The following is a 15000-nucleotide window of genomic DNA, read 5'->3' as shown; positions in this document are numbered from 1 at the left end:
CCAGAAGCGAGATTCTCTGACACCTTTTACACTTCGAGTCGGGACACCACACTGCACTGCAGTGGTAGACGGTGTGAATGTTTTTTGTTTTGTTTTTTGTTTTTTTGCCTTGCTCCTCCTTCATTCAGGCAAGTGGTAAAAACTGAAATAAATATATAATGAATGAGCAAAAATAAAACCTGCTCATGCAAAAATGGTTCCCTCCAAAATAAATAAATAACTAAAATAAAATGAAATATATATTAAAAAACAGATAGGAGTAAAAATAGCTGGAAAGAAAAAGTGTGCTGCAAGATAGCAGTCAGAGTTTTTCATTCTTCAAGGTTTTTCCTTAGTCTTTATGGCAGCATTTTTAATGTAGAAATCTCCACAGCTTGACAGCAGAGATAGAGAAGGAGAGGAGGAGAGAGACAGGGAGAGAGAGGGGGGAAAATGGAGAGAAAGGTTGAAAGAGATTAAAAGTGTGAGACAGAGAGACATGGATGGGGAGAGAAGGAGGAAGGGGGAGGTAAAGAGAAAGAGGTGGAGTGGGGAAGACGAAGAGAGAGAGAGAGAGAGAGAGAGAGAGAGAGAGAGAGAGAGAGAGAGAGAGAGAGAGAGAGAGAGAGAGAGGGTGGGGGAAGGAGGACAGGAGGAAAGGAGGGACAAAGCAAGAGTAATAGATGGAGGGGAAGAGAGAGAGAGAAGGAGAAAGAGAAGGAGAGTAGGTGTTAATTATTAAGCAGACTGCAGCAGACAGTGATTCTAGTAACATTTCTCTCCAGATCTCCACAGTCTCCCATCTCCACAACCCCAACCACCCACCTCAGCAACCATGTATCACCCTTTACCCTCCTTAGACACACACACACACACACACACACACACACACACACACACACACACACACACACACACACACACACACACACACACACACACACACACACACACACACACACACACACACACACACACACACACACACACACACACACACAGCTCTCTCCCCCCTCCGTCTCTTTGTGAGCACACAGGCGCCGCATCGCTGCCCTGGTAAACAGCATGGTCTATTGCCGCCATTTGCCTCCTACTGCAAGGCTCTCCCCTCTTGCTCTCTCTCTCTCTCTCTCTCTCTCTCTCTCTCTCTCTTTCTCTCAGGGAAGCCGACAAGGTGGGACAAAGGGGTCAGTTGCCCAGGGCCCAGGGCGATGGGGGGCCCAGAATTGGGTCCTCATCACATTGAATACACTGGGTGTGGTGGCCCTTTCCGATGACTTCGTCCTGGGCCCAGCCAAAGCTGTTAGCGGGCCTCCTCTGTCTCTCTCTCTCTCTCTCTATCTCTCTCTCTCTCTCTCTCTCTCTCTCTCTCTCTCTCTCTCTCTCTCTCTCTCTCTCTCTCTCTCTCTCTCTCCCTCTCTCTCTCTCTCTCTCTCTCTCTCTCCTTTTCCCTGAGGCGCCCACCATTAGGCAGACCATACCAAGAGCACAGCAGCAGGACCCAGGCACTCGGCAGGCTCCAGCACTGAGCCCCATGGAAGCCCCACTAATGCCCCCTCTTTGCCCGGGCGGGGAGGGCTGATGCTGGGCTGCAGGAGGCATGCAGGCTGAGGCGAGTTGCTGGAGCTTAAGTGGCAGTGGTGGTAGAATAGTTTGTTTCGTGGTGGCGTATGTTTGTGGTGTTGGGGATGGAAGTGCCAATGGTAGCGTAGGGGTGTTTGTGTTGATGAAAATTTCGGGAAACTAGTGAATTTGGGCGGGGATGTTAGTTTGGTTATTTTGTTGTCAGGAGTGTTTGTGCTGCTGTGCCGTAAGAGCTGGTTGTGTGTGGGTGTTTATGGTGGTGAACATGTGGGGAAGTGATGTATCTAGGTTGGCTTAGGGATGCTAGTTTGTTTTTTGTCTGTGGGACGGGTATTGATGTAACCTAGTAGTGCTGGTGGTGTGGGGGTGTTTGTGATGGGGAAAATACAATATGGTGTGTGGTGGTGTGTGCTGCTAGCTTATATCTGCCCGGGTTGTTTATGGCATTGTGGATGGGAGTGTTGTTGGTAGTGTGGTTGGTGTGTGTGAGAGCTTATGAATGTGATGGAGCTTATGAATGTGGTGGAGGTAACATGGGGCTGGTGGAAGATTTTAAGGTGAATTGAAATGAAAGACCTCTCCGAAACTCCAACTCCCATTGTCATTGTGACACTCCACAGCACAAAAGTGCACGCTGCACACAACAAAACTGCATTCATGCCTCAGCAGCCGTGTAAGTGGGCAGCCCCCAATGGCGCCTCAAAGGGAACAGTGCGGCGTGACGATACTATGCTCAGGGTATCTCAGTCATGGAGGAGGATGGGGGAGAGCACTGGTTAATTATGCTGCCCACCAACCTGGCGGGTCGGGAGTCGAACCACCAACCTTTGGGCTACAAGTCTGACGCCCTAACCGCTTACCCAGGACTGCCCATAACATGATATGACTTGAATGATTTCGGTGGTGATATGCCACTATGTCAGCCATGATGACACTTTGTCAGTCAGTTATCCATCCTTCCATCTGCCTATCAGTCAAGGCTTTGACCGGTTTGCAAGAGATGTAGTGTATGTCTCTGCACCTTTGCTGGTGTCGAAGATGCAGGCTTAGGCTGAGGGTAGTGCAGGGGTATTTGTGGGGATAAAGATTGGTTATAGTAAGTAGTGTGTGGTAGTGTGTAGTAGGGGATGTGTGTGTGTGTGTGTGTGTGTGTGTGTGTGTGTGTGTGTGTGTGTGTGTGTGTGTGTGTGTGTGTGTGTGTGTGTGTGTTTATGCGTATGCGGGTGCGTGTGCGTGTGCGTGTGCGTGTGCATGTACGTGCTTCTATACGTGTGTGTATGCATGCGTGCGTGCGTGCGTGCGTGCGTGCGTGCGTGGAGGTAAGCCTGAGGAGAGGAAATACGGAGCAGGAAAGATGGGGGCGAGTGCCGCCGAACTTGAAGCGAAGATTTGTCAGACCAAGGTTAATGTCACTGCAAGTGGCGGAAGAAAAACAGCACCTTCACTTTTTCTTTTAGGGACAAAAAAAGAGACAGAGTTCTTGCAATTTGTAGTCTTCAAGGCCCCCCCGTCCTCCATATAACGTCCACTTCACCCCTTCAGCCGTCCTTTTGCCTAACAATGGTTTTACAGCATTCAAGACAAACCTTTTAGTCTTACAAATAGCACAGAAATGGGGTGAATGTTTTGTATTATTCATCTGGAAATGGTTTTGTCTGCAAAACAGGTGTATACAAATATAATACTGGCTGAAGCCCTAGGGAGAGCAAAGTTTTTTCTTGTGCCACACCATAGCTTTTGCAGACCATAGACCATCATTCATAAATCTCTCTCACACACACACACACACACACACACGCACACACACACACACACACACACACACACACACACACACACACACACACACACACACACACACACACACACACACACACACACACACACACACACACACGCACACATTCACGCACACACACACACACACGCACACATTCACGCACACACACACACACACACACACACACACACACACACACACACACACACACACACACACACTTGCACACAGACACACACACACACACACACACACACACACACACACACACACACAGACACACGCACACACACACACACACACGCACACACACACATGCTCACACAAACACACACACACACACACACACGCGTGAGTCATGCAGTCACGAATAAAGCAGGCACCCCCCAATTGATCCCGCTCCTGCTGCTAATTCAGCACCGAAGGTTGCCGCCGAAAGAGCCTCCCATACCCATTCAGTCAGTCTCGTCTCCATGCCCCATGCAACGGAGCACGCTCGCTCCAAAAATAATCATTCGCTCAATATTCCAAGAGCGCTCTCTGCTCATTGCCTCTCAGCCTAGAGCTTCTCGTTTACATGTTTCCCCTTCACAAAAAAGGAATATTATTTGGCACGACGCGCCACATCATTGTGTAATATGTTTATGTGTGCGTGTCTGTGAGTGTGTGTGTCCGTGCGTGCGTGCGTGCGTGCGTGCGTGCGTGCGTGCGTGCGTGCGTGCGTGCGTGCGTGCGTGCGTGCGTGCGTGCGTGCGTGCGTGCGTGCCTGTGTGGTGGGGATAGAGGGAGATGGAACCTTGCTTGAAGACACACCATGCTCACAAGGGGAACTAATGTTAAAGTTGGAATGATATTGACAGAGATGTCATCAATCTTTCAACTTAATATTGGGACATTAAATAGCAGATATATTTCATCTTAACCCATGTAAGGTGTTTGTGTTTTTATTACATAGAAAGTGTTTTGGGTCATTTTGACCTGGGCTGGCATGTAGCTCATATTCACCATCATGTTCCCTTCATCCTGCTTGTAAATTTCTGTATATAGGATTTTAAGAGTGAAGGATACAGAGAGAGAAAGATGAGGAGAGGGTTAAGAAAGTGGGTTAACTCAATCCAAGGTCTCAGATTGAGCCACTAGGGCTCTTCTCACGCAAGGTTGCAACATTGATGCCCAACTGGAGGACCGAACAATATCTGCACTCCTTTTTCCACATAATTAACCCCCTGCCTTGTCTACTCAACATGTGCAGACCTGTGTACATGATCCTTGTAACAGTTAACCACACATTTTTTTTTGTATAAACTACTATTTCAATCATTTAATGTAATTTCATATAATTTGATGTCTTCATTTTTATATCTCTGGCCTGAGTATGCCAGAAAATCGCATGACCTATTGGAAATATGATGAATCGGAAGTCACATCCAGTGCTTTGGTTCTCTCTCTCTCTCTCTCTCTCTCTCTCTCTCTCTCTCTCTCTCTCTCTCTCTCTCTCTCTCTCTCTCTCTTTCTGTCGACCTCAATCCCTTTCCCCAGTGCAGTGTGAAGGCCCAGTCTCTAATTCCCAAAACTCTCAGCTCTTAAAAAAAAGAAATGCAAGCTTTTTATGAGCCTTTCTGCAAGATTGCTCTTTGCCCTTACACTGTGGACAGCAGGAGTGAGGTGCAGGGCCACTGACAGCTTTGGCCGGGCTCCGGACAAAGCTATGAGAAAGGTCCCTTCACCCAATACATGCAATGCAGTATAAGAACCCAATTTTGGGCCCCCACCTTGCCTGAGCCCAGGGCAGTTGATCCGTTTATCCTCACTCCTCACGGCTTCCCTGGTGAGAACATGTGAGGACACGATATCGGCTGTATCTCAGAGTCAAGGATCCTGGCCTTGCTAGGACGTGGAAAAAAAGCCAAGTGATTGGATACTCCTCAGAGTTCACTTCAGAGTATCCAATCACTGGGCATTTCACGTCCTAGCAAGGCCAGGATCCTCGACCTTGAGATACAGCAACAGTACTCTGGTGTGAAGGTGCATGGTGTAACTGTGGCAGTAGCTGTGGTCAGGGCCAGTCCGAGACAAAGGCCCGTAACCCCCTCCCCCCAGTTGAGGACACAGTACAGTGTACTACAGGTACTGTATATACGTCTTCTTGCTTGTTAACCTGCTATTACCCATGCACACTTTTGACGTGGTAGTTCACTTTCATTGTGTACATTCTCACTTATCAGTGCCCTGTGTTTTTCTTATCTTCAAACGATTGGGTAGGGCCCCCCTCGAGAGAGATTTTGATTGCAGCCATGGCCTAGTGGTTAAGGAAATGGGCTTTACATCATAGGGTTGCCGGTTCGAATCCTACTCCTCCATTCCCTACTTCACTCTATGGCTGTATTGCCCTTGAGCAAGGCACCTAACCCCACTCTGCTCCAGGGACTATAACCAATACCCTGTACTTAAAATAACTGTAAGTCGCTTTGGATGAAAAGCTTCAGCTAAGTGTAATGTAATGTAATGCACTTTTTGGTCATTGAATTTAGGGAGACGCCTCCTATACTACCAAAGTTGTCATTGCTGTAATTTGAATACAAGCACACAGCCAGTCATTAACATGGGCAGATTACCTAGCTTGCTTGCCTGTGGTTTTGACAGGCCTGGGGTGCATTTCTCAAAACTGTAGTTGCTAACTTGGTTAGCTTCTTTGTTGTTTGCAAGGCAATATCCCTTTGGCAACTATCCAAGTTGCCAACTGGCTAACAACTACACTCTCGAGAAATACACCCCTGGTGTTGATGGTGGTGATGGTGATGATGGTGATGATGGTGATGGAGATGGAGATGGAGATGGTGATGGGGTGGGGGTGGGGGGGTGTAGCATAGTGAGCGTGCTGACACTGGAGTCACTAACACATGGTTGCACTAATGGACAGCAGGAGCTAGGAGCTCGTGTCTGAACGTACATAGAGACACGCTGCTCTGGTGTGAAGGTGCACAGTTCGTCTGAGGCAGTAGTGGTGATGGTGGAAGTGTGTGTGTGTGTGTGTGTGTGTTGGGGGGGGGGGTTTGCAGGGCTGGTCCCACAAAACTGCCCAGGCATTTTTAGACGCGTCCCAGCATCTCTATAAGAGGTTATGTCCGTCCTGAATTCTAATTTCCTGTGCATAGATGGACGCATCTTTGTCCACCTGTCGGACTTGCTTTTTTGGCATCTATCCATCTAAATTGTGGGTTCAATCTCTGAGTGAAAAAAACAACAACAATGGAAATCCTAAAAGCGTTGGCCCTACATGCCAGATTACCAGTTCAGTTCTGGGGGAGGGTTGCATAGTGAGTGTGCGTGCAGACACTGGAGTCACTGAGACATGGCTGCGCTAATGGATTCAGTGCAGCGTGTGTGCCACAGCTCATCACGTGCAGGGAAAAGGAGAAAAAAAGAAAGAAAAAAAAGACGAGTGTATTCACTGGGTCTCCACGGTGCTGTGGGCGAGTCACGGCCATAGCCAGGTGTGTGAGAGTGTGTGTGTGTGTGTGTGTGTGTGTGTGTGTGTGTGTGTGTGTGTGCGCGTGTGTGTGTGTGTGTGTGTGTGTGTGTGTGTGTGTGTGTGTGTGTGTGTGTGTGTGTGTGTGTGTGTGTGTGTGTGTGTAGGGGTGAGAGAGTAAATAACAAGTCAATGAAATGTGATTTCACTCTTCGCCTTTCCTGCTCCCCTTTAGGTGCATTAGTGCTGCACCAAATGGGCCTTTATTGCCACCAGAATGTAGGTTAAAATGTCAGCGCTTTCATTTCATTGCAATGGGTTTTCCTGTGGCATTCAGAAAATGTGAGGTGGTGTTCACCGTTTAGACGAGATTTTAATTTCATTTGCTCACCTTGATGCATCTGCTTCGCATTAGGTGACCATCAGGTGCCGCTGACAGCTTTGACCGGGCCCGGGGCAAAATCATGCGAAAGGGCACCCCCTGTCAATACATATAATGTAATGGGGTCCCACCCAGGGCCGCTGACAGCTTTGGCCAGGACCAGGACAAAGTCATCTGAAAGGGCCCCCCACCCTGTACATACAATGTAATGAGGACCCAGTTCTGGGCCCCCTCTCTCCCTGGGTCTGGGACAACTGTTCCCCCCCTGTCGGCACCCCTGGTCCCACCTCTCGGCCCCCCCTCTCTCTCTCCCTGGGCCCGGGACAACTGACCCCGTTTGTCCACCCCCGCCCGTGTCATCTTCCCTGGGTTTCCGTAATGAGGAGTGTAGAGGGGTTCTTTAGATCTCATCAGGGGCCGTACCGTATAGCAGGAGGGTGCTGCTGCAGTTTTTGCTTTGCCTCATTCCCTGCCTGCCACCCCCCTGACGATCATTATCAGATAATGTGAATTTAATTAAGTGTGAAACACGACTGCATGGGATCCGTGTTTGTTACATGTTAAGTGTGACACAGAAGAGCTTGGAAGTGTTTTTTTTTTTCAAAGTTAAGTTATTACCATGTGAGAGATAGTGGTGGTTAGGAAAAAAAACATGCGTAATTGTTATCACTATTAACCATTCATTATATCTTTGAGAAGGGCTCTCTAAGGGTTCTTTCTCCCTTATTTCCTCCCTGAATTTTATTAAACATAGGTTTAAATCGCTTTCCCCCTGCCATTGAAAAGGAATATAAAGAAGTATATTATTGAATCTGCTCCGGTGTATCATATCAAGTAAACCTAAAATATAGGTATAGCTGCGGAAGTGGTTTTGAAAGGGCTTCTGTGCCCCCATATCAAAGGCTTGAGTGTTAAATATTCTATTCAGCAGTGTTGAGAATGAAATGTGCTTCACTGGCTGTCTCTGGACAGCATGCAATTTTGGTGTAAATTGGTTTGATACAGACTGCTCTTGAAAAAGGAAACTCGCTGGCGTGCGTCTCCGCCATCTCGTCGTCTGTCTGCTCGCTTTCTGCACCGGGCTCGCCTGTCCGTCGATGGCTTCTGAGATTGAGTGGGCGCTCTCTCTCTCTCTCTCTCTCGCTGTGTGTGTCTGTCCTCTGGAAAGCGTGGCTTTGCAGTTTGGAGACACGGTGTGTTAGGGTAGGATGGGATAGCCAGCGCTCCTCCTGGGGTATGGTAGGATAAGACATGCCTTGTGCTGCTGCTGCTGCTGCTGCTGCTGTATGTGCAGGACCGCTGACAGCTTTGGCTGGGCCCAGGACAAAGAGATCTGAGAGGGCCCCAAATCCAATACAGACAATGTAATGAGGATCCAATTCTGGGCACCTTCTCTCCTTGGGTCCGGGACAAGTGACCCCTTTGTCCCCCCCTGTCGGCTTCCCTGTGTGTGTGTGTGTGTGTGTGTGTGTGTGTGTGTGTGTGTGTGTGTGTGTGTGTGTGTGTGTGTATCGTATCACCCCCCCCCCCCCCCCCCCCCCCCCCCCCCCCCCCCCCCTTGATACAGCAGGGCTGCTGACAGCTTTTGGCCGGGCGTGGGACAAAGACGTCTGAAAGGCCTCCACCTCTGAATTCATACAATGTGATGAGGACCCAATTCTGTATCCCCCTCCCTCCTTTGGCCACAGGACAACTGACCCCTTTGCCTCTCCCCTGTCGGCTTCCCTGTTGAAACATACTGCATACACATCCTACTGTGAGGGCCTTCTCCATTCCAAACTCGCTCAGCAGGCTTTTTTCTTTTCTCACCGCCTGTCGAGATAGGATAGGGAATGGCTAAAAAGGCGGACAGGCGGGCGGCACGCATATAGCGTACAGTACCACTTTTTTGCTTTTGAGATTGGTCCTTCCTTCTGCCGCAGCAGCAGACCAAAAAAAAAAAAGTTCACTGCAATTACTGTGTCCCCTAAGTATCCTATTAGGTCTGAGATACCCCATAGCACCTTTGAGAGAACTCCTAACGGATTAGCTCCCAAAGTATAATAAGTTCCAATTGGTTTCCAAATGGATTTTTTAAAATAGGGAAAAAGAAAAAAGAAAACTCTTTTGGCAAGGGCACAGGTGAAATAAAAAAATATGGGTCACAAAGTGAGTTTGTGACCAGATATGTTCTCTGTGGCTGAACAAATTCTCATTTTTTTCTCATTTTCTAATTTTTTTTTGGCTGAAAGCACAATGAAGGTGTGCTACTGTATGCACAGACCGACATAGTGCCTACCTCAACATTTATCAAGTTGTGCATTTTATCGTTAAAGTACCAGCAGTAATCACCCCATGCCGGCAGAAAAATGACATTAAATGTATAGTGCGACAATGAATTTGAGTGGATTTGATTTGATGCTGTGTCGAACGCGAAATAAATAAACAGCATTTAGAGCGGCGGTACAAACTGCAAACAAAAGAGCCATAGTCGCTAGGGGGATAGTGGAATTGCTACGCACACTGCCATCGTTCATGTGTTTTAATGTCCCCCTGTGTCTCGCCTCTCTCTCTCTCTCTCTCTCTCTCTCTCTCTCTCTCTCTCTCTCTCTCACGCTGTCTGCTGCATCGTTGTCCGGAAGTAGCTCTTTGTGGGCTCGTCAACTCACAGAGTTATGTGAGCGGAACAAACTACATAGTTTCCATATCTGTAGAATGTTAATGGCGCATCTCCCTCAGAGAAATGCAAATGCCTGTGTTTTTGGATCACTTCCTGAAGTGGGAGAATAGCAGTGTGTATGTATCTTTTTCCTTTTTTTTCTTTTTTTTTACCCCTCTTCAGTATCCTCCTTTGGTAAGTTCCGCAAGCCCAGCACCTCGTAATTCCTTTGGAGGTTTTTTTCTTTTTTAACTTATTATTATTTTTATTTTTTTCTGTGCTAGGAAGCGCTGTTGTTGCCCTGAGGGAGGGGGCTGGGTGATGCAAAATGGAGAGATGTGCATGAAAGAATTCCAAGAATTCTGTTAGAACTCACTCACCCCTCTTGTTAGATCACAGATATCCTGTTTATAGCACGCCTTTGTAGCCTCACTTCATACCAATTCACAGACAAAGAGCTCCTGTTGTGAAGAAGGCCGTGAAAGCAGCATTTAAAAAAAAAGAAAAGAAAAAAAAGAAAAAAAAGAAAAACAGGGCTGCTTAGAGTATGATCAAATTCATACCCCCCCCTTGCAACTGACACCACACTTCAAACGATCCAGTCCTCAAAGAACACCACACTAGGCGCTCCATACTGTCACGTGCACACATGCACATGTACGCCTAGTCATGCATACATGCATATGGGCAGCGCATGTGGGACACATGCATATTCAACACTTATTCATGGACCTTACCAGTAAATGCTACTGAGGAGATGCGGATGAATCGCTGTTTGCTACAAAATGGTTTGAAACTGTTCGTCTCCACCCTGACTTCATGGATGGGTGGATTTTTTCATATTCAGCCAGCTTTCAGCCTGCAGGACCAATCAGGATTGTGAGATTTTCAGAAATGTGACGCAGTCAAATTTTGAACGTAGTGGAGAAGGGAAAAAGTGACGATTCCTGTAGACAGCAATGGTGGCTTGCATGGATTCATTAGTCGACATCGATTCTGCAATTTCAAGTGTACACATATTGTTCGAATTTGTGAGTAGTTAACGTAGCACGACAGTAAAAAAGTCAGCCGGGGAGCTTCTCCAATCACATTTAAGGATTTGTAAAATACAATCACTAAGCGTACTAAGCGCATGGCCATATTTCCAGATGAATATTTGCGGAGCAAAGCGGAGCCATATTCATCTGGCGACGGCCAGGGGTCCGTTTCTCGAAAGCGTCTTTGCTATCGTCGTTAGCAAAGTCCTTCGTAAGAGCGACTCAACTCTCCCTCGACAGCGACGCTCACCACTAAATCCAAGGGAGCGGTAAGACGGTCTTAAGACGGTTAGCAACGACAAGAATCGAGAAACGGACCCCAGGTTAGACTGAAACTGGCTTCAGAGGAGCAGTCACGCCGACAGTGATGGTTTGGCAGGGGAGAGCATCTCACCTGCTGGAAAGTCTTTTCTATTGGCTAATAATAGGCACAGAGCATCATGGAACATAGGTGGGCTTGTACCCAATAGCTTAAACCTTAGGATCCCTCTCACGACAGACTCGCAAGTGATGAAGACACAGGCACACACGCACGCACACACGTACCCACACATGTGCGGCGCGCACACGCACGCACGCACACACGCACACACACACACACACACACACACACACACACACACACACACACACACACACACACACACACACACACACACACACACACACACAGCCTCAGCCCTTGCTCTCCGCCGCCCGCTACATGCTGCCAAAGCTCAAAAAATGTCGCCATGGCTTCAGCTGCTAATAATTTCCCTTCACTATTTTATTACTAGCACTGCTATAAAATAACTAATTCTAATGCCTACTGACACTCTTGCCCATAAAGCGCTTAATGGATCTTTCCCCTCGCCCCTTCCCACACCCCTCTGCCCCAACTGACAAGAGCCCCACATCCCACATCCCGCCCCGCCCTGCATGGCCGTAGCCACATACACGTATGAGGTAAGGGAGGTCCGGACCTCCCTCATTTTTAGAGAAAATAATATTTTTTATAAATCTCAGTTTTTGCATACACGTTCTTTGGCCATCCTGCAGCATACAGGCAGGCCATGTCATATACTATACATATCAATAGGCTATTACTTAAAGGTAGAGTTTTTTTTGGTAGTTAATATCCAGACTGTATGCTGGCCATTCACAAGTGTTGTCATTTCTATTCATCATCGCCATCTATTTCTAGATGTATACCTGTTCAAAATGTCAGAACTCTATATGTTCCATACTTCCATACTTTCCTCTACTTTGTCAGATTATTAGATGTCAGTTTTTGCACCTTTAAAAAAAAATTGGCGAGCTGCGCGCAAACTATGGACCTCCCATATTTCAAACTCCTGGCTACGGCCATGCCGCCCTGCCCCATCTGCAGGCAGCCGGCCTGCCCTGCCTTCTCTGCTCCCTCCCAGGGCCATAACGAGACATTTTCAAATACCGAGGTCAAATACTGCGCGCTGTACCGCATACTGTACATTTAGAAGGCTTCAAAACTCTTATGTTTGTTTTCATTAACCACTGCTTTGAGTATGGCATGGGGGTGGCGTATAGAGACTGAATTTATCATTGTTGATCATGCATCGATTTTCATCATAGAAACATTTTACATTTCTGAAAAAAAAATACAGAGGACATGACCTCTGTGTCCTCAATGGTAGTTACGGCCATGCTCCCTCCGCCGTGCTCTGGGTCCCCAGTGCCCGCTGTATCCTCCAGCATCTATCAGGAGTCAACTTTTACTACTTCATATATATTCGCCGGGGTACATTACCGCAGCATGTTGATATCAAGGCTGTGCAAGGCTCGGACACATTTCATGGAGGGGAGTGGTGAGCGGAGAGGGGAGGGAGAAGGTGGCAAAATACGACACTTGTGCTTTTGTTATTTATTTATTTATTTACATTTTTTTTTCTTTTTTCATTATTTTGTTTTTGTTGTTTATTTGTTTTTGCAGGAGGCGGGCTGGATGACTTTTTAGCTGTTTGGCTGTTTGGCTTGCCTCCAAGACAGCCGTTCGTTCATCTAGTCATTCTTTATTTATGACTGCGTGTGGCGCTGGGGTGTCACTGCGGTGACCTGGCCTTGCTGTTTTATTTTTATTATATTTTTATTTTCTTTATGTTTTTTTTATGCCACTGTAGGGACGGCCCCTCAAGCAGACCTGCTTTTGAACCTGGGCCCCAGAGGTATGTAAAAAGGTTATACGTCTAAATGTGTAGACATAAGTAAGGCATGTGTGTATACTGTATGGGGATGTGTGTGGGTTTGCACGCGTGCATGTGTGTGAGAGAGTGGGTGGCTGGGATAATATGTGTGTGTGTGCGTGTGTGTCTGGGGGTGAGTGTGTACTGTTTGTCTGCCTGTGTCTGTGAGTGGCTGAGAAGTATGTGTGTGCATTTCTGTCTGTGGGAGTGTGCGTGTAGTCGTTTGTCCGCATGTGCGTGCGCCTGTGTGTGCCTGTATGTGTGTATGCCTGCTTTGTTTATGTCCTAGTCTTTTTTTTCTCACAAAGCACATGAAAATATCGGTAACACTTTACTTTACGGATCGCTAATAAGGTGTTAATTTCATACTAATTTCTCAGTAATTTCAGTCTAATTTTATGGTAATAACTGCTTGTTATTAGTAATAACAGCAAAATAACCATATGGTTTCCGGTGCAATTACACTATAATTTCTCATTAATAACAGCAAAAATAACCATACAGTTTGCAGTGCAATTATGCTGTAGTTTCTAGTTAATAGTAGGCTAATGGAAACAGCTACTGTGTCATCATAGTAGTTAGGTGGTAGGTATGCCAGTAACTAAACGGTATCAGCCGAAGTAGTTTCATACTAATTAGGCTACATCAGGGCCGTAATGTGCAATATTTCCTCTTCCTATGTTATTGCATAGAAACGACCACCCAAGCATCCTTGTATTATTTCTGCTTAATTACCTTGTAAACAATTGAGTAGTTATATGGAAATAAGATAGAATCAGGGCCGTAAAATGCATTATCACCTATTCCACTCAATTTTATGGAAATTACATATTTTCATGGTCTTAAAATGTCTTATTTCTTATTTCCACTCAATTACTTTACTTCATTACGTTATTATCATTTTTAATACAACTAGCCTACTATGAAGTGATTCAAGTACACAGACAAACACATTGTGTGCAAAACTTTATTTATTTTTCCAATCAGTTATGAGATTCATGTTCACTGATGTGAAGTTGTCAGTCTGCCACCATCCAGAGGAAGTCCTGTGAACACAAACAAACAGAGAAGTCAACTGCAAGACCGGTTTCACCACGTTTATTTTTTTATGTTATCAATTCACCATCGCTAAATTTGCTTCTGAAATGCAGTACCATGTTAAATGCACGTTGTAAATCTTCCTCAGGCTGACAACATAGCTGATTTACAAAGGCAAACTCTAGCTAGCACCTAGCTTCAGTCATTGAAAACATGGTGGGCAGAGCTAGCTAGTGGTTTCCATTGTAAAGGTACTTCTGTATGCCGTTTCATTTCCAGAACAAACATAAACCTAACACTAACTCATAAAACATGTTTGCATAAGGCTAAAGTAATTCGACGATTGAAGGTGGATGAAATCAACATCAAGACCATTTTAGCTCACCTTGAAAGTTACCCTGGTTGCTGCCTGCGTGCGAAAGCACTGTGTGGTGCGTCTCAAACTCCACCCTTGTGTGTCAGGGTACTCCATTAAACAACGTCAGCGTCTCTGAGCCATACTGCAAGCAGAGCGGGCAGCGTACAACTAGAACGAGTGTGCTTGAAGTACAGAAGTATACTGATTGGGACGCTCCTGTTCTGCAGTAACCAAACTTTCGTTGCCTAGCAACAACAGGACTCGCCGCCGCCACCGCGAGCTAGTTCAACTTCAGTGCAGCAGAGCCAGGCAAGGTAAGCTTCCTGACAACGAACTTTTAATGTAGTTCTAGCTTTAACCTGCTTTCATTTTGTCTCTGAGCATTGAAGGATTTTAACTGTATACATTGCAAACACGTCTTATCAGCCGTGTTTGTGCTGAAATGGCATAGCCTACAGAGGTACATGGAAACCACTAGTTCTAGCTAGCTCTGCCCACCATGTTTTCAATGACTGAAGCTAGGTGCTAGCTAGAGTT

The 15000-nt window shown here is 46.5% G+C and overlaps 1 protein-coding gene across 1 annotated transcript in view; it reads left to right on the top strand.

Moving 5' to 3' along the window:
- Positions 1-15000, top strand: part of il1rapl1b (interleukin 1 receptor accessory protein-like 1b) — a 595103-nt gene that overhangs the window by 139324 nt on the left and 440779 nt on the right. Inside the window, exon 4 of the mRNA XM_063212610.1 lies at positions 13005-13049. Within this exon, the coding sequence (XP_063068680.1) occupies positions 13005-13049 (45 nt within the window). The remainder of the gene's footprint in view (positions 1-13004; positions 13050-15000) is intronic.

Source organism: Engraulis encrasicolus, chromosome 12 (assembly GCF_034702125.1).
Source record: "Engraulis encrasicolus isolate BLACKSEA-1 chromosome 12, IST_EnEncr_1.0, whole genome shotgun sequence".
NCBI classification, from domain to species: domain Eukaryota; kingdom Metazoa; phylum Chordata; class Actinopteri; order Clupeiformes; family Engraulidae; genus Engraulis; species Engraulis encrasicolus.
The sequence above is the reverse complement of the archived record's forward strand: the minus strand, read 5'-3'. Positions and strand labels throughout refer to the sequence as shown.